Source organism: Falco biarmicus, chromosome 1 (genome assembly GCF_023638135.1).
Source record: "Falco biarmicus isolate bFalBia1 chromosome 1, bFalBia1.pri, whole genome shotgun sequence".
Lineage (NCBI taxonomy): Eukaryota > Metazoa > Chordata > Aves > Falconiformes > Falconidae > Falco > Falco biarmicus.
Genome location: NC_079288.1, coordinates 99,222,206 through 99,242,326, shown reverse-complemented (window position 1 = coordinate 99,242,326; position 20,121 = coordinate 99,222,206). Strand labels below are relative to the sequence as shown.

Below are 20,121 nucleotides of genomic sequence, written 5' to 3'. Positions count from 1 at the left end.
ATATGGCCAAGAGAACATAAAAGTAAATAAAAAAGATAGATCTCACATCAACTCCATGAGGTATTTTGGTGCAACAAATCTAGTATTGTAGTGTGGGCTAGAAATGTTGTCTGAACTAATGACTATAGAAGATCAGAAGAAATTAGCTTAGAGCGCGACACTACAGGCCTTACATAGGACAATAAATATTGGCAAGAGATTAGTGTATCCCATTGAAACAAGAGTTCACAATGCAAAGTAGAAATGTCATACCAGTGTTTTACAATGAAAACAAACAAGAAAAAGCAAAGTAAATACAGTTCTAATTCAACATCTGGCTCCAATCAGTAGACACTACGTTGATGAAATGTCTGCTTCATGGCCTCCTTACTGGAAGAATCAATGCATGAGCACAGGTGAACAGAATTAATAATGTTGAAAAATAAAAATAATGGATGTAGTAAGAGGCACTTGATTTGGGAAGACTCCTGTAAAGCTATGTCTGAATCTAGATTTTCAAAAGGCTGAAACACAGAGGAAAAATATAGTCCTGTGCAGTCTTTGGTCCAAATGTGACACTAAAGAAATTGAAAACTACTTGAATCTTTGCTCCTGCAAGTCGATCTTACTAGCATCATTTAATAAACGACATGGAACATTACATAATCTAAGGCATTTACAAATAAGTTGAGATACTGACAAGTCATGACAGAAACAAATTTTGCTTGTTTCAAATGTTACATTAGTGATCACAGTGTGTTTCTGACAGAAATGAATTTTCTGCTTGTGTTTCCACCGTGGTCTGGTGCCTGTTAGTGCATGGTGATATTCAGTTTATTACACTCAATCCTGAAGTTTTATGAGAGTTGTTCTACTTTTTAAGATATACTGCCATGAAAACGAACCCTGAGAAGGCAAGAAAATTAGAATTTTGTATTTTCTGAAAAGTAATTTTCTTGTGATTGTTGATGTTGTTTAAGGTGAAAATGACTGGGTTTGGATGTTTACCAGCATATAATGACCTAAGTAAAAGGGTAATTGGACATGTGTGTTGACTGCTTGCTGTTCAAGATACTAAAATTGCAATATTAAAAATAAGCTAAATTATTTGTATATGGAAAAGTTGAAGTAATTGTTAATTTTATCTAACATAATGCAGAATGTTCAATACCATATGGTTTTACAAAATAGGGTGTATATATATAATTTTTTTTAGTAATTTGTGCTTGATGGATAGTTTGTAAATGAGGTGTGTTGCCAGTAAAATATCTAATGCATTTCAGCATGATGATTTATGTACCGTGTAATCCATGATGACAGGTGGTCTTAAGTGTAACTATAAATAAAACAGTAGGTGTTGACTCTGGGAGTGCTGGTATTCTAGGAAGATATGGTGATTTGCCAGTGTTTCCTGCCTTTGATTTGTAAAGTTCTTCGCCTTAAAAGGGATTTTTCCCTTTTGTACAAAGGCGACAAGTTGTTTTAACTTTATCACATTGGTGTCCAGAGTTTCCCAAAAGTTGAAAAGAAATTTTAAAAGTTTGACCTTTTAAAACAAAGTGGCCAGAAGAAATGGTGCTATAAAGTAGGGATTGAGCTGCTGTCTGCAGAATGTAAGCGAGTACTATAACAAGTTTACAGGTAAGGTAGGTTTTTTGCATCCGAAAACAGCAGTAGGTTTTGGGGTTTTTTCTGTCACTTAAATGTGTTATTTGTGGCTGCTGCTTTCTTGAAGCTCTGGTGTTCAGGTGTTCAGGAAAATATGTTCTGCTACAGCATAGTGCTGGACAGTCCCAAAGCAGCTGTTGACATTTCATATTCATCTATGCTAGCAGAAATGAAAAATGAGATTATGGCTGCATACTTTTCCGTTCAGTACTCAAGAGGCACAGGGCTATACTGCTTGACCCAACATGACACTGTCACACAGGTGTGACTTGCCAGGAGCTGTACCCAGTTCTTCTCAAGACCTGACCCACATAAGTTGGTATGCAAATGGGAACTCTGAACTTTTGGAAAAATCTCTCTTTGGAGATAAAATGACATTTAGATTCGCTGCTGTACATTTTAGCCCGCAAAGCCACTATTTTTGTGCTTTCATGAATTATAGTAGTTGCTTACTGCTAAGCAGGTGAAAGCCTTCAGGCATGTGTGTGAAGGAAGGATTAATAGAGAGTGGAACTGTACAGTCTCCTTTCCATCCACATCAGTGTTGCCTTGTGTGATACCTTAGGCTGTGTTGCAGTGCATGTCCCACTCCGACATCTGCTGGATCTGGTAATGTGAATTTGGGGAGTATTTGCAAGATCTTCCCTTCTTTCATTTGGTATATGAACTGGGTTTGTATGGAATTCTGTCTGGACTTTCTTATCACCGCAGTTTTTCAGTCTTGCGAAAGGGTCTCAGTTTCTCCTTCAGGATGGATGACATCTTTCAACAAATGTATGTGTGAGTAACCAAAGTGTTGAAGTGCACACATACAGTCTAGTCACGCCTTCATCTATTGGTATTTTATTCTTGCTGTAATGTTTGTATGAGGTTGAAATATAAAAAATGCGAGTTGGGAATTCCTCAACCACAGCAACAGGGGGAAGACCTACTAAAACCATGTATTTTCCCCTTCTAATGAAAGGAATGTAACGAAACCAAGAGTCTGTCTCAGTTTGCTTTGATCATTAACCGACAGTGTAATCTATACCAGTTTGTCGGCTTGGGGTTTTTTTGCCCACTGCTCCAAATTCTTTGGTTTTTGATTGCTGAGAATCGGTAGCTATGATGATTCATTTTTGTATTGAGCCTAGGCCAGTGAGGCCCAGAATAGCTGTAGGCATTAGTTCTGTTTGGTCATATTTAGGTATGCCCTGTGATAGTTCCTAACTTTTGTATTTAGTTTGAATACAGTGTTTTAGTCTCTTTACACAATAAATTATTCTTAACTAATTACAAAAGTCACTGAACATTTGACTACTGCTTATTTAATTTGACATTCATGACCTGTGCATACTGCCATCAAAGATGTTGCTGCAGAAAGGTAATGAAGTGCCTAATTGTCTTATTTTGAAAACAGTGTTTTTCTTCTATGTCTCAAAGTGAATGAGACAGTGTTGTGTATATGCTTGTGTAACTGCTAAGGGCCTCCAGTCTTGGTGTGTGGGTTGTTGTTTTTTCTTTCAACATTGTTTTGTTTTTGTTTTTCCCTCTGGTATTTTTTAGAGCGCCCTCTGCATTATACAGAGAATGTACTAGAACAAGTTCTTCACTGGAGTTCACTACCAGAGCCTGGCACTGCATATCTGATAATAAAGAGATTTCTAACAGCAGACATGATAAAACTCTACAGTGGTATGTGTCTTTTTCAATACGTAGGTATTTGATGGGGGGACATGAAGATGGCAATTCTTTTATAGCTTTTTCACTGGGGCAAATTGTCCCAGAACATCTGAATTACTACTACTTTACAAAAGTTACTAATTTACTGAAGGTTGTAAGGACTTCCTTTTAAAACATAGAAATTCTACATGCTTTTGTTTCCTGATACTACAAGCTCTCCCATTTGAACATAATAGTATACAGAAACACTGCATTCAGTTCACAGTTTGTGAATTTCTGCTGTGAAGCTTGAGACTATTCTTTTATCCATAATGCAGTTCTGCACAGTCTTTCCACATATATACTACATATAGTGTCTCTCTGTGGAATTTACATATAATTATTACATTATATATAAAACATATAATTGGGACATAATTATGTAAGTATGCTATATACTAATAATGATTTCTGTTACATAATCCGATGCCTTCAAACTGCAAAGGTAATTTGAATGACTCAAGGAACTGAATGACTTGGAGAACGTGTGGCCTTTAAAAAGGATGAGGAATTTACATCTGACACTTGAAAGGAAACATAGCTCAAACATGTAGTGGAAAAATATGATTTACAAGCTGCCCCAGTCTTTTTTTTTTTTTTAACCTGGATTTAAGTCTCCTGTGTAATAATACAAAGTATTTGTTTTGAGGGAAGCAGGAATTTAGAACTTAAACGTGTCCAAAATGTACTGTCTTGTTTTCAAGCAGTTGAGGTCATGTATGCTGTCACTGTAAAACATTCAAAGGTGACACGTGATATCTAGTTTAATGCCCATCTGATTTTATCTAATATGTAATCTTTTCTTTTCCTTTCTTGCCCATACACAGATATTAATCTCTCCATCTCTATTTCTCTTCTGTCTTGATTTCATCAAGTTATGCTATTATGCTTATTAATAGCCTTCTCTCATCATAATTTATTCCTGTGAAAGCGTAGTCCGCAAATATGAACCAACCTTAACAAGTGGCTATTCATGACTTTTATGTTTGAGTCTCACTATCTCTAAACATGTCATAGCAGATAGTGTATAGAGAGAAGTGTCCTACTTCGCTAACACCTTGATATATGAACTCCCATCACCTCACTCATTATGTGCTGAGGTATAATCAGAAAGTGCAATGGGTCATAAGGACTGTGTGAACCGCTGCTCTGAGAAACATATAAGAATAAGGCTAGTGTCAATTTACAAAATGTAGTACTATTTTACAGGGAGCTCTTCCATTTGCCCTCCTTCTCTCCTCATTTCTACATCCATTTGTTCTCCATGCCCATCACAGTTGATTGCATCAATTAGATACAGTTTAACCTTAGTCTAGACGCACTGGGTTTTGACTGAATGTTTACATGTACTGGCACTTTTTTTTTGTTAAAACCTTATTAAATAAGTGATACTGATTTTTGTAGTGCCTTGAAGGGAATAATCTCTGCGATATTGCAGACTTATAGTATTGATCTCTGCAAACTCTACATGGCAGAGTAATTGTGTATTACAAAATATTTTCTTGAGAGTAGAATTGCCATTTTAAGGAACTTTTATATAGTGAACATACTTTAATTTCTAAAACATTACCTTTTCTAACTGAATCTTGTTATAATAAAATAATTTTTAAAATAAACACAGGTCTTTAGTAATATCTTAAGAGTTTGAGGCCACTTTTAGCTTGTAAATTTACTCTGAAACATTAGCAATACTGGGGAGCAAGTTAAGTAGCTTCAGCAAAGCAGTGTATATATTAAGTGCAGGCAAAGATGCGCAGAAAATCTGCACCATTCATCCACTTTTTGTAGTTACAGGAATCTGTGTTTATTGTTTCTATTTCTATCTTACATCTGTACACACTGTTAAACAAGTGAGCAGCTATTTCAGGACAAAAAGATACAGGTTTTCTTAGATAAATGTTGTACTTCCATCACTAGATAGTGTCAGAGTGAGAGATACAGGATGAGGTCATTGGGGAAGGGTTCCTCCCAGTGTCTAGAGGAGGAGGCAGCTGCGGTTATGCTGGGGCTCTCCATCTCACAAGTGCACAGGAAATAACTGCTGGCTTGAAGGAAGGGAAGACCTTAATGTTTTCAGTCTTTTATGCTCTGTACATGGATAGTTCCTTCTCATTGCGTAGTAGGGCTGAGGCCAGATGTCCAACCACTACAATTTGAAGTATGGATCTTTGACAGTGTATTCAGCTCATACAAATGGACAGCTGTGGGTGGATGGATGTCCTTCTTTGCAGGAAAATTAATACGGTTGCAATCATGTTTATAACTGAATTCCATTAATTTCCCTTGGTTCTCTGATTTTTCTTGGAATCTTACAGAGTAAATTACAATATTCCTGACCTTTGTTTCCTGTTAATGTTACCTCAGAGAAAAGTGTCATCAGTACTTTTCTCCTTTTTCTACCTGAGACTTTAATGATGTTTGAAATAATGTTGATTCAATAGTGAGCTAAAGGAACAAATGTATTAGCTTCATTTCATGTTGGCAACTTACCATTTCCTTCCACATCAGTGCAACTTCTCCCATGTTCCTTATGCACAGCACATTCTCCTTTTTCATAGTTATTATTCTCATTCTAATTTTGTCCATTTTAAACTAATTTCTCATGTTGTACAATATCAAACATTGTATTAAGGTTTATTTTCTCTTGTCTAGAAATCAACTTTCCTTTCCAAGGAAAAAAGGTGTTAGTTTATTTGTATTGATATGTTTCAGTAAATTTATGGTGAGTTTTCCACTTTTAGTTATTCTCTCCTGACAATTTATTCCATACCTTATAATGCTGGTTGCAGGAGCACTCTTTCAAGTGCTATTCAGAAGGGCAAAGTGTGCATTATATTTTGGATTAAAAGATACTCATTACAGCTTAGTTCCATTTCAAGACCCTTTTTCTTCTCCTTACCTGAAAATTTCCCACATTGAAGTTTTGTTTGTTAGAAAAATATGAGGGAATAGATTCACTGTAAAGTATTTGTATATAGGTCCTTGAAGTTTTATCAGTGGAGCGTTGTATAATTTGAGTGGGAAGTATTGATTTCTGAGAGCAAGGGCTATTATCCAGAGATGTTCTTTGAAATGCAAACTTCTAAACCATAGGTGGATCAATCTTGAATGGATTTGAGTGCATCTAGTTCCTAGTAGTTGTGAAGTTCTAGAAAGCTTTGAATGTTTTGCAAAGTTTGTGTCTGGAAAAAAATTCTGATTAGGAAACATCTGGATTATTTTAGATTTACTGTAGGAAATACTGGCCTCTAAAAAATATAGAATATCATCAGTTTAGAGGATTATTAGTTTTCCTCTTTCAGGCTTTTCTAAGACCTTTGTGAGTATCAAGTGTTTTATAGATTTGCTATCATGAAAAAAAAAAATTCTAAACGTCACAGCATCCTTATGTTGAGAGCTATGTGCAGAAATTTAAAGTCTTCCAATTTAGTACAGACATGGAAGTATCCTGCTACTTTAATTTGGTGGGGGGGGGGGAAGCTTCTGATTGTGTGGATAAGGATTCATATTGTATTCAGAAGATTAAATAAATATTCGTAATTCTTATTGGCAAAGAGGGGATACGTTAGTGTTGCTTTTTTTTAACTGTGCGTGTATATTTGCATTTAGCAATGAGGCAATCTAACTTCTGATTTTTATTGTTGAAAAGTATTGATTCTGGCTTTAGATTCTATCTTAAACTAATGAAAACACTGAGAGACTTTCTTTTGAGATTTTCCTTTTCATGGCAAGCATGCTGGTTAGAATATAGTTGGTTTTATCTGATGAAATCAAAGAATTTTATTATCTTCTTAATTTCCATTCTTTTTTATAAATGTTTTTCATAACTTCAGTTTGTAGTAACATATAAAGCAAGACATAATTAGATTCACAATTTTTAATTATCTTCTTTTTGCAGATAATTAGGGTTAGTAGGAAGAATAATTTAATTCCAACTCTTAAAGCAGCAGTTTTTCAGCCAGTATGGAAGATGGGATTGAGATACAACTTTTCTAGTTAGTCCCAAATTCTCTCTACACCATACAAATGATAGTTGAATTTGACATTGATTTTTGAAACATAATGTAACAGGGGTTTTTGTATGCTTTTTAAAGTGTATTTGTGTAATTGGATGTTTGAGACTTGATATCACTTACGTACTTTTTGTGCATGCACAACCATGCATCTAATGCATTAATACTTTTTTCACTATTAAAATATTGGGGCTCTTTCTCAGTCACGTGTGGAATAACTAATTACAGGTTATTAAAAAAAAAGAACAAAAATATATATAACTGAAATATAGGTAGTTGAAAACAGTACTGTGCAACATATGTGTATTAAACCCTGTGTTTTATGGTCATTAGTGATGCTTCATGCAAGTTCTTAATTCTCCCTTGGCACTTTTTATACTTGCTTTGTGCACACCATGCAGTACTTGAAGATATTGACTGTTCATTTAGCAGAATGTATGAAAAAGGAAAAAATACATAATATTGATTAGTACATGTTACAGCAAGTGTTGCTTCCAAAGCATGACTATTGGTGTAGTTAGCTGTGACTGTGTAATATTTTTTTTAATTGTGAAGAGTGATATGCAGTGGAATTTGGTCTTTTCTGTATTCCTGTGTTTCCTGACCAAGTGAAAATGTATTTTATGTTACTTTTTACTGTTGATTTATTTAAAACATTTTATTCTTATTCATTTAAGATTATATTGTATGCTGCTGCTTAACAATAGAGTTTTGTTATCAGGTGCTCAAATCGTAAGTGGAATTATAGTGAAAATGCCAGTTGAGCCGTTGTGTAAGGATGCTATTCTCCATATACCACATATTCCTTTTACACCACAGTTTTATTTATTATCTTGAAATGAATATATGATAAGAACAAGTGGTATCATTCTGGGACTCCTAAAGAAAGAATTTCAATATTTCCTAATTAAGTGAATGAGTTACAGGCAATACCTACTACATTTAGCAAAAGAAAATGGGTGGTGAAAGCCAAAATACAATGTAAGTAGTAGGCCTGTAATGTTTGGGATAAAGGAATTATTATCCCTCTTCAAAGTAAAATAGTATTGATTAGAATGGAGAAGAGTTAATCTCCTGTCTAGCTGCTCTCTCTTCACCCTGGCAGTCTGCTTCCAGCACTAGATACCCAAGGAGAAAAGAATACTTCAGAATTCTGCTAAATTCTATGCTCTTAAATAAAGACTTCATAAGGTGCGAGTAGGATTTTTTTTTTTTCTTTTATTGTTCCTTACTTTGTTAAAGTGCTGGTTTGGCTTTTGAGTTTATATGCATGAGTCATATCAGCATGGTAATTTGTGGTCAGACATTTTTATTATTTGAAAGTGGACTTGCTGGGAAAAGCTGATAAACTAGGTGTTTTTTTCAAAAAACAACAACAAAACATATATTGAGCAGAATAGGAAAACAGCTAGAAGTGGTTGTGCAGTAGTTTATATGTACTAGTAATATACTTTTGTATTATTTTATTTAGAATTTTAAATTGAGGATGTACTGAAAAATCTAGTGTATAACATTGAAAACCTTCAATGGTTCTGGTTGTTCTTTTATTAAAAACTTTTTCAGTACAAAGTTAAATGCTTTATAGAGCTGACTGCAAAGGTTTTGCATGTGTTTGCGGTCTTTTGTGTGTTGGCTTTTTAAAATTACTTTTACCAAATATATTTGTGTTTCTGTGTGTATTTTGACTCAAACAGAAAAATGTAGACAGACTCATGACAAACTCAGATTTTTACAGAATATTTTTTCCTCTGAAGCACAGAGATTAAAAATATCCATGTCATGCTTTTGGATTTAACTGCACATTCTATTCTGAATAGAATCTTTTAATTAAAGTGTGTTGATGGATTCTTTTCATGTTATCTTAAAAGTGAAACAGAAGACATTTCCTCCCCCCATTAATTAAAATCATAATGTGTCAATATTCAAAAATAGCTTTCTTATTAATAAATAATATATAAATATATAGTATGTATTTACTGTAATATGTAATTATATGTATTCATATATTATATATAACATTATAACAAATCAGTGGAATTGTAATTTCAGGCTTTTGATAAACAGTAATACTAGGGGTACTTAAACTAGCATCTTCTGGCTTTGTCAAATCTAACAAAATGCTTTTTTATTTTCTTGATAGAGAAAAATGATAAAGGTAGCATGAAAGCAGGCAATCTGAAGTACAAAGAAGAACCATCAAAACTACTGTCTGGAAACAAGTTTCAAGAGCGTTATTTTGTGTTACGGGAAGGAAACTTGCTTCTTTATAAGGATGTGAAGGTACAACAGACAAACTGTTCACCAAACTCTTAAACACTCACTTAAGCTTTCTGTTTTGTACAAAAAAAAAAAAAAAAAAAAAAGGCAAACAGATAAAAATTTCTGATATTAAATGGCAACTTCTAGAGTCTGGGGGTGAAGTACAAGATTTTTATCTTACAATTTCACAGAGGCTTTGGTGAAAGGAGTTTGTGTCAGTTGCTTATTTAGCTATTGTAATTATGCATTACTATAAGCTTTAGATAATATAAAACTCCCAGTGTTTAGGAATGCCTACAGCTTGTGTGGTGATTAAGATTTTTTTGAAAGCCTACTGTGGAGAGTAGTAATAGAGAGTATGGAACTTAAGCGAGCTGCATTTTTTCTTGGTGTCTCACACAAAGCCTTTAGAAATTACAAGCAACAGGGCTCTTCTGTCTACAACTGTCATGATAGAAGACATTACAGGAAACAGTAAGTCTCAATACCCTAGAGAAATCTTGCCCTGCTTCCCAACAACAGTTTTTGGATGTATTCTGTCCTCCAAAAACTAGTATGGATAATTAGATAGGCCTCAGGATTCCACAGAAGCAAATCTAAGCATACTTAATAGCATGGTGGGTTCAGTTTTAAGTATTTCATGAGAGTTTTCTTTAGAGTGTTTTTGGGTGTACACAGCTGGTATTAAAGTATATATAAATAATATGCATCATGAACTATGTTTTCATTTTAGTTCGGATAATTTCTGGTTTTTAAAAAATCTCTTAAAGTTTAAGTTCTTTTATTTTTGCTGACTGCTGGTTTTGCCCATCCAGCAAATATAGATGTATAATTTTTGAGCTTCATAAAGTACTTCTTTAAAAGATAGATCCATTGCTCAATTAAGCTAATGCAAAAGAAATACTGTGTCTTCTTGTGCTACTGTGGATAAAATCTTAATTAGAATGACCCGACAATGTCAAAAATAGTGTCTCATAATTTAGTGCTAAAACTCAAATTGGCACATATGTGAGAATAAATTAATAAGTCCATAAAACCTTAATTATTATCTTGGAAAGAGTTTATGATTGTTTTGTTACACTACTTTATAATCTGCTTTTTTTTAAGCCACTCTGATTTACAAAACATTAAATTCCCTATCTCTGGTGCAGTTTTGAACAGTGTTACTTTTAAATGGATTTACATTTGTTTTTTAAAAAAGTGAATGGAAATACCATCCTGACAAAATATTGTGTATCAGTTTGGTGTATTTTCTTTTGAAAGATGTTCGTCTATCACTAATAATCTTGGTTAAATTTCAGTCATATTTAGAATTTAATAGTAGGAAAGCTTGATATTGCAGATGAAAATAATGTTTATTAAAACTGCATGTAGTATTGAATTTATAAATTCTCATTAACAGGAAATTAAGTTTGTGGTGGAGATACATTCTTTTAATTGTTTTCTCTCATTCAAGAGCAATTATCAAAAAAAGTGAAAAGTTTCCATGATACTGTATGTTAAATCGCAATATTGTGCTAATTGACTGAAATATCATACCACTTTTAACGTACTGCTGTTAAGAGATAGTCACACACAGATAAAAGGCTTAAGATACAATTTTGTGAGAAGTATACTGTTATTTAACTAAACAGTATGTTTTGTAGGTTTTTTTGGTTGGTTTTTTTTTCATCCTGCCAGTACCCTTGCTTTGAGCAGGAAGTTACAAAGTTACACAAGAATACCAACCATACAACTGTTATGTGTGGTTTTTGTTTGTTTTTTTTTCCTAAATGCCATCTCAGATTGTGTCTCCTTTTTTCCCCATACTGGAGCGGTAGAGGTTGAAAGCTGTAGAAGGAGAAATTAAGACTCCAGGACAGTTAACGCTGTGAAGTAGCTTTATGTATTAGGATCATAATATTTTTTTTAAATTGTGGGTTTTTTCTAAATAGAAGGCTAAACCACTTGTCCTATAAGTACTAAAGGGATATTAGTGTGTTGTATTAGATGTTAGTTGTGTTCTATAGTAGAATAGTGTACATGAGAATTGTATTGTCTCCTTTCAGCGTTTCATACTCTAGGGACCTTCAGTTCTCATACCTAGTGTTGGGTATATGTCTCTTGTAGGTTGGCTAGAGGTCATTCAAGAAGGAACAAGGAGGGAAGAAACCTCTAGTCCAACTTCTTGTTCACAATAGCTAGCAAGTGAGATCAGAACAGGTTGTTCAGGGCTTGATGCAGTTAAGTCTTGAAAACCATGGAGGGTGGGATGGCACAATCTCTCTGGGCAGTCTGTTGCAGTACCTGACTGTCCTCATGAAAGAAAGTTTGTCCTTATATCTAATCATCTTCTCACAATGTGAAGAGCCTCACTTGGTCTTCTTGATAACTTCCCTGTAGGTGCTGGGGTGCTGCTGTTAGGTCGGCCTCTCCTCACAGGGCAAGTGCTCCAGCCCCCAGCCAGTTTGGTGGGCCATTGCTGAACTCACTCCAGATTATTGATTCTCTTCTTTGTATTGGGGGGCTCAGAACTACATGCAGGACTGTAGACGTAGTCTCACAAGTGCTGAGGAGAGGAGGAAAGTCACTCTTCTTGACAAACTAGCTGTGTTTCTACCAACACAGCCCAGAAGACCTTCTTTGCTGCCCGGGCACACTGCTGGCTTATGCCCAGCTTGCCGTCTACCAGCACCCTCAGGTGCTTCTTAGTAGAGCTGCTCCCCAGTCTGTGTCATTGCAAGGTGTTTTTTTCTCCTTCCCCAGAGCAGGACTTGGTAATTATCATTGTTGAATTTCATAAGATTCCTGTAGGCCCATTTCTTTGTTCAGTTTAGGTCCCTCTGGAAGTCAGCCCTGCCCCCAAGCATATTGACTGGTTGTTTTGCAAACTTGGTGATTGACTCCTTCAGGTCATTGATGAAGATGTTAAAAAGGACAGGTCTCAGGATAGGCCCCTGCAGTACTCCCCTTGTCATAGATCAGCAGTTAGAGTATGTCTGAGATGTTGTCACCATCTAAGTCTGATCGTGTAACTAGCTTTTTACTGGTATAGATGTCTACCCATCCAGACCAGCTTTGTTAGAAGGATAATGTGGGAGACGGTGTGAGAAGCCTTGGGGTAAGTGGCATCCACTACTCCTTTATTATCCACAAATCCAGTCATTTTATTGTAGAAATCTATCACGTTGGCTATGCTGCATGCTCCTAGTAGAACCTTCTCTTCCATGTGCTCAGAAACATGCTCCAAGAAAACTCACTCCAGGATTTTTCCAGGGACTGAAATAAGACTGACAAGCAACTAGCTCTTAAAGTTGTCTTTTCAGCCTTTGTTGAGGATGGATGCGATGTTTTTCTTTTTCCAGTTATCAGCAGTTGTCCCTGATCTCTGACACTTCCAAGATGACACAGCGCAACCTTTCCAGGATGTCAGCCAGCACACTTAGAACCCTATCTGATCCAATGGACTTGCATGACTTAAATTCTCTCAGGTCTTTTCTGACTCAATCCAGTGCTCCTCTAGTGCAGTCATTATTCTTTTCTTCGAACCCTGTCTGTAACCATAGAGGCCTACGAGACCTTGCTGGTGCAAAGACTGATGCAAAGAAGATATTGTTACCTTAGCCTTACCTGTGTCTCCTGTTGCTAATTCACCCTCCCTGTCCAGCAAAGAGTCTACATTTTCCTGGTTCAGCATTTTACTACTAAGGTACCAGTGTAGAAGCTCTTCATGTTGCCCTTGATGTCCATAGTAGATCTCAATTCCAAATGAGCTTTGGCTTGCCTAACACTGTATCTACATGTCCTGGGCAGTGTTTCTAAACTTTTTCCTTTATAGTCTGTCCCTTCTTCCACTGCCTGTATACTGCCTTGGAGCTCCACCATGAGCTACCTATTTACCTGGGCTTGTTCACCTGAGCATTGGGATAAACTATTGGTTTTGGAGAATGCTATCCTTAAAGACCTGCCAGCTTTCCTGAGCTCCTTTGCCCTTCAGAGTTGCCTCCTCCATGGACACCCACCTATCGATTATCAATTCCTTGAATAAGCCAAATATTGCTCTTCTAATCTCCATTGTCTGTCATCTTTTTTTGTCTTCAGGATCTTGAGTTCTACCATTTCATGGTAACTATGGCCAATACTACCATTGATTATCATGTCCCTGACCCATTCATTCTTGTCTGTGAATAGCAGATATAAGCTGTGCATCATCCCTTGTTGGTGCATCCAGTATTCGTGTCAAGAGGTTATCTCTGACAACCTCCAGAAACTGGCCGGATTATTTGTGTCCCAATGTGTTGTCCTTCCAGAAGACACCAAGGAGAGCAAAGCTCTGCCTTCCCCATCCCCTGCCCTGTAAGAGTCAGGAACTGTTATTCAGAGACTTGATTGTTTAAAGTCTTCATCTGTTTTTTTTTCATTCTGATTAGGTGATCTGAAGCAAATATGATGATATTGTCTATCCCAAGGAAGGGCTTCTTTAGCAGAGGGCAACCCCACTCCTCATCTTCCATGTCTCTTTCAAAAGAGCTTGTGTCCATATATTAAAACACTGCAGTTTTGTGAATTGTACCACCACATCTTCATTATTCTAGTTGTGTTACATTTTTTGTAATTTCATGTGGACCTCAAGTTCTTAATTAGACTCTTTCCAGTCATAGTTATTAGCATACTTTGTTCATGGGGAAAAAAAAGAGAGAAAAATCACCATGATCTGTTAGAAAAGAAGGGCCCGTGAAAGAAGCCTAACTGTGAACACAGTTATGTGGCATTCCCTCTTTTGCACATTCCTGATACAATAATTAGAATCTTATTTTATTTGCAGGCTAGCAAACCTGAAAAAGTGTTGCCTGTCAATTCCCTGAAGCTTTATCTTGGAGTGAAAAAGAAAATGAAGCCACCAACAATGTAAGAATAGAAAATAAAATAAGTTAAACACTGTGTTGCAAGGTACTTGTAGTATCATCAACAAAGGAGAACATAAAACATTGTGGAACAAGGAAAAGTCAAGAAGCCAATTGAAGTATGCTGAATTAAATTAACCTCTATAATAATACTTGTTCTTTTTCTATCTCTGGGTTTGTGTTACATGTTAACTCTTCTGTGCTAGGAAATTACTTTATTGATTGGCTTTTCTTAATCTTAAGTGTATTATCTCTTGTGGATATGTTTGCTGCTAGCTCGCTCAGTTTTGTAGTATGTGTCCTGCATTTCATTGGTGAACATACCTTCTTTGCACCAAGAAAAAACAGAGAAGAGAAAACGAGCTAGTCATGGCCTTTAGTGATAGTTCTTGTTGTTCAGTAGAAGATTTTCCTTTTTCAGGATCTGTTATTTTGATGTTTCTTCTAGCTGAAGTTTACAGTGCCCTTTACAAACATTGGTGACTATGTCTCTGGAAAAGAGCAGTGAAAAGTGACACCTGTTTTTCTCAGATGTTTCCAGTATTTGTTTGGTCAAAGCTTTGGGAACACCAAGGCAATGTACATAGGATCCTATCCTAAGGGGATTCTAGGTTGGCTGTAGCCTTTAAACAGATCTGCTTGAACTTCTCCTTTACAGTTGGCACATCAAAACATCCCCCAAAGGTCTATAAATTTCAAAGCTTAGTTGTGTTAGAGAAAATGTTTGTTGGTTGGGTTTTTTCTTTGAGTTAAACACAGAATGAGTAGGCGATTAGTCCAAAACAGGAATAAAAAGATTATGCAAATGAGTCTTTGCAGGTAAGTTCTTTCCTTGAGGTTTATTTTCAGTCTACTTTCTAAAGCAGTCTCTTCTGGATCTCCAGGAATATCTGTGCTTCTTTTACCTCAGAGGCTTTATTGTGCACCTACTCCCTTTTTTTTTTTTTTTTTTTTTTTTTTTTTTTTTTTCAGAAATTTTTAAATCTCTGTAAACTCATGTGATTCCTTCTGTTTACACTGCAAGCATATGTCTCTTCCCTCTGTAACTTTCACACTGTAGTAGTCTCTTCACAGGGCACCATCTTGAAGTTTTACTTCTAGCAGCTTTCAGAAAGTACAGCCACAGCCAAAATGAGGCAAATAGCCATCATTTGCAGGGCTTGGCTGTAACCCTTTGTCCAGAACAGAATGTTTGTGAATCAACTGTGAGAAAATGGGAAAAATTCATCATGAAATCCACAATTTCATTATAGATTTGCAGTACACATTTAAACTTTAATTTTATGCTTTTTTCTCCACTTAAAGGCACTATATAAGGTAATGAATCTCTGCAGTTTAAGAACTATGTCTCTGTGTAGAGTTTCTGGAAGTAATTTCTGAAAATTTTATTTGTTTCAGCTGGGGACTTGCAGTATTTTCTGAAAAGCTCCAGTGGTAAGTAAACATGACACACGATTGGTTTAACTTCAGTGTTTAATATTTGTTGAAATGTTAAATTTCAAAATAAGAATGTTTGAAAACTAATTGGTAATATTTTGCTTGCATGTTGACTTTTTGCTTTTCTTAATTAACTGAAGTCTTAATTCATAAGTTTTGGTAATCTTTTGGGGTTAGTTATCTGTCTTCCTTCTGTGGCCATAGAGCAAGCAATTATCATAAATTTAGATTGATCAATTTTAAACCTATAGACATGCTTTAAATGAAGCACATGCATTGTGTTCAAAGTAGGGTAAAATGACAATTTGAAGTACTTATGTTTTCCTATCTTTTTCTGGGAGTGTTAATAATAAACAGCATTCATAAATGAGTGTAAGCACTGTTTGAAGGTGTTTAGAAGCCTATTCCTCAATATGTTTAACTGCAACAGGAGTTTTCCTTGGTTTCCTTGTTAATTATATATTGCATTCTAGGTACATATGTTGTGATGGACAAGATGTGCAGATGGAGTGGATGATCAGCATTTTTACTGCACAGGTACTAGTCTGATCAAAGAGATTTAACTCACTGCTGTTACAGAAATCCCGTTAAACCATTATATGTATGTGTTATGGATATGTCATAGGTAAAGTTGCAATGCCATTAAAGTTTCTGGAATACTCAATGTAATGAAACTGCAAAAAAGATAGATCTTAGTGTATGAAGACTGTCATTTTCATATGAAAGCTGAGTGCTTTGAGATTAGAGGATAACAACATTAGATTCTGGCATTTATTTTATTTTTTTTCCTGCTGTGTTGTAAAAGAAGCTGGTTAAAGAAAGAAAACTAATTTCCTTTGTGGTAATAAACCTCTTCGGGCCAAAATTCTGGCCATTGACCTAAAGGGTCTGTCTGCGTGCCACACTGCCTGAGTGCTATCTCTCTGCTCACTAGTTTGGATGCTGCATGCAAAGTAGTTGTGAAAGAAGGGTGTCTTGTTTAAAAACATTGTGGTGTAAACTAGCCCTGTTGAAGTGCTGTGCCAATACAAATGTTTTTCTCTGGTATCCAGGTTAGTTAACAATGACAATTCAATGTATCGGATAGGCATTATCCTAAATTAAGTAATCTTCTGCTTGCTAACTAGATTGTAAGTAAGGAGGATTTACATTTGTGCTATGTAACATGTCCTTGCAAATGGAACTTAATATTTACATAGGAGGAAGTAGGAGTAAGAGAAACGGGAGTAATTCAACCTGACAGGAGGCTGGAATGTAGTTCAAAGTTTCAAAAGGATTTTGTATTTGTGTCAGATTTTTCTTGCCTCTCCCATAATGTTCCAGGAACTTTGGGGAATATCACTGTGAATAAACATCAGTAGATTTATGTATTGCGTAAAGTGGCCTAGACATAGGGTGTTGTAATACATACTTCTTAGAGGCTTTCTAAATCAGAATCTGACCTTTATATAATGCATGCCTTGTAAGTAAGACTTCCAAACTTTTGTCTTATTCAGTCAGCTCCTTTAGCTGAAGTAACTATTGTAGTTTCTATGGAAACAGCCACCAGTCCTGGCATACATCTCATGGGCATAAAATGAGTGGTGTCACAACAAATAGGCTCAGAGGTTATCAATATAGGCTACTTAGAAATAACTCATACAAGCTTGGTAACTGTTGAAGTACTTCTGATGTAAAATCACAGGGGCAATCTATTAGCATTCTGATCAGGTAGTGTACGATGTAGAATGTTGCTTTGACAATATAGATAAAAACCTGGGAGATACTGCTCAATGTTCAGGATATTTTTTCTAACAAAAAAATCTAAAGCATTTCACATGCATTTAATTAAAAAAAAAATGTATGAATTAATACTATTGTTGGGGTTTTTTTTAACTTCATTCCAATGAATGATCAGTACAATGAATTAGCAGTACTAATGAGCAACATTGGGAGGTTTTTTTAGTTTTGGGGGTTTTTGGCACTTTTTTACGGATTTGGGTTTTTTTGTTTAATCAGCATTCTTGACATTGGTAAAGTGAGTCTGAATTACATGATAAATGAAGTGCTAATGATGCAGACTTGCTGGATTGTTCTTATTACAGTCTACTGCTTTAGATATAATTTACAGTGAAAATCTCCTTGGAAATGCAATGGTTGATATTGCTAAAGCTTAAGATAAGATCTCCAACTGGTTTGTATCATTCAGCAGCAGACAATTATTATGACAGTATTCCATCTGTAAACCAGAAAACTGTACTTGTCAACTGAAGTTATTTCTAGTTAAAATCTTCTTTAGGGAAGACAGCTTGTCTTTTACCTGATCTGTTATCACAGTATTTGAACACCTTTATGTTAGAGAGTCTGCAGGCAGCACATTTTCAGTGGAGTAGCTTAAATAACAAATTGAAAAATACTGTAAAGTAGGTTTTGAAGTGTTAAAACATTGACATTTCATGATCCAGTGCAATTAGGAGGGAGATGAATCTGTTACTGTGCTCCTCAGTGCTTGAGCAGAATAAGACTTTATCGGTAAGTAATAATGCTAAGATAGTAGTACTATTGTTATTTTTTCCCCTTGTTTTCTGATGTTTATTCCTGTAGTATAAATAATGCAGAGAATATAAATAGCAAAGTATAGGTGGTACTACTGTAATCTAGTAACAAGGGTATTTTTCATACAGAAAATCAAGTTAGCCTGGAGGTTATTCATCTTGTACTTCAAACTGGTAAATATTAAGAGGGTTTGAAGGAGGACCATTGTTCATTTCAGTTGTGTATGCAAAATCATTCTGGAAAGTATGGCTGAAACTGGATTCCTGAATTCTAGAAGAGTTTTGTACAAAATCACTTAATAGCATACATAGCATACAGGTGGAAGTAATTAATTGATATGAAGATGGACACAACAATAGTCTCCCAGTTCCATTGCCTTTGATCAACTAGAGAGGTACATTATATTACCATGAGCTGCAGTTGAGCAGATAGGTCAAAACTATGAATAAATACATTTATTATGTGGCCTAATACATTGCTAGTATTTCTGATGTACTTTCCAAAAGTTCTATTTTAAGAAATGCTACATACACAAGAGGGAAATCAGGCTGCTTAACTGACAGGGAGTTTCCTTAAGCTTGCTGAGAATTAAGAGAGGCAGTTTCCTTCAGAAGCTGACTTAAAAGTTTCTCACTCACTTCTTTAATTGTATATGTTTCTTGTATCTTGGTCCACAGTGAATTGATTTTTGTTGGCAAGACCTGCTTTTTCAGATATCTTCAATCTTTCATTGGAAGAAAATGTTTTTAATGTTCACTGAGGAGAACTCATAATAGGCTTTTACATCACGCTGGTCAGCACTACGTGTGAGAATTTTTTACTCTGTGAAGATGTGAACGTATAAAATACTTTTTCTAATTTTGAAATTGGGGCTTCTGGTTTCTGGACTGCTTTTCTAAGTCAGTAGTCACTGATTGTGATAGTTTGTTAATAGTAAAGCAGTTTTTATTTGCAGACTATCTGCAAGTATGATCACAGCTCCACAAATGGATTTTTGTATACAGCCTTGAAGAGACTTCATGGATTAGGAAGGCTGAATAGCATTAAAAAAAAAAAAAAAAAAAGAAAAAAAAATTACTCTGAAGATCCTGACAGCTGTGGAAAGAAATTTGTTACAGATTTGAACAGTGTCACAGAATTGTTTAGTTTGGAAGAGAGCTCTGGGGATCATCTAGTCAAATCCCTCTGTTCAAAGCAGGGTCAGCTAGAGCAGGTTGCTTGGGGCTGTGTCCAGTCAGGTTTGAATAATTGGAGACTCCACAACCTTTCTTGGGAGTTTATTCTGGTGTTTAACCACTCCCACAGTAAAAAAGGGTTGGTTTTTTTTCCCGTGTTCATACAGAATTTGTTTCCTGTTTCTTATGACTGATTCTTTGGGTTAGTATTTTTCTGGTATTTCCACAAAGTGGCCTCAGGTTTTAGTAGGGCTCCTTTGCACTTCTGGCTGGCCGGTTCCTTTGGAGTTTTTCTAATTTAGCTTTGTGCGCTCTTCTTCAAGCATTAGAAACTGTTCTGTAGGCCTTGTACACTGTCTTTGATTCACAGAATCTCATGTTGAAGCTTTCTTCAGGAAAATACTGTTATGCTACCTTGTCCTCAGAGCTATCCTTCTGGTTACCATTAAGGAAGACTCTGTCAGCTTCCAG

At 35.6% G+C, this 20,121-nt stretch overlaps 1 protein-coding gene across 3 annotated transcripts in view; it reads left to right on the top strand.

Moving 5' to 3' along the window:
* ARAP2 (ArfGAP with RhoGAP domain, ankyrin repeat and PH domain 2) overlaps window positions 1-20,121 on the top strand; it is a 129,996-nt gene that overhangs the window by 100,099 nt on the left and 9,776 nt on the right. For 2 of the 3 annotated variants that reach the window (XM_056351398.1, XM_056351408.1), the window contains exons 27-31: window positions 3,193-3,321; window positions 9,502-9,641; window positions 14,425-14,507; window positions 15,902-15,937; window positions 16,414-16,477. In XM_056351398.1, the coding sequence (XP_056207373.1) occupies window positions 3,193-3,321; window positions 9,502-9,641; window positions 14,425-14,507; window positions 15,902-15,937; window positions 16,414-16,477 (452 nt within the window). Of the gene's footprint in view, window positions 1-3,192; window positions 3,322-9,501; window positions 9,642-14,424; window positions 14,508-15,901; window positions 15,938-16,413; window positions 16,478-20,121 lie in introns of those variants that run through there. The other variant, XR_008823869.1, reaches the window with a different exon arrangement.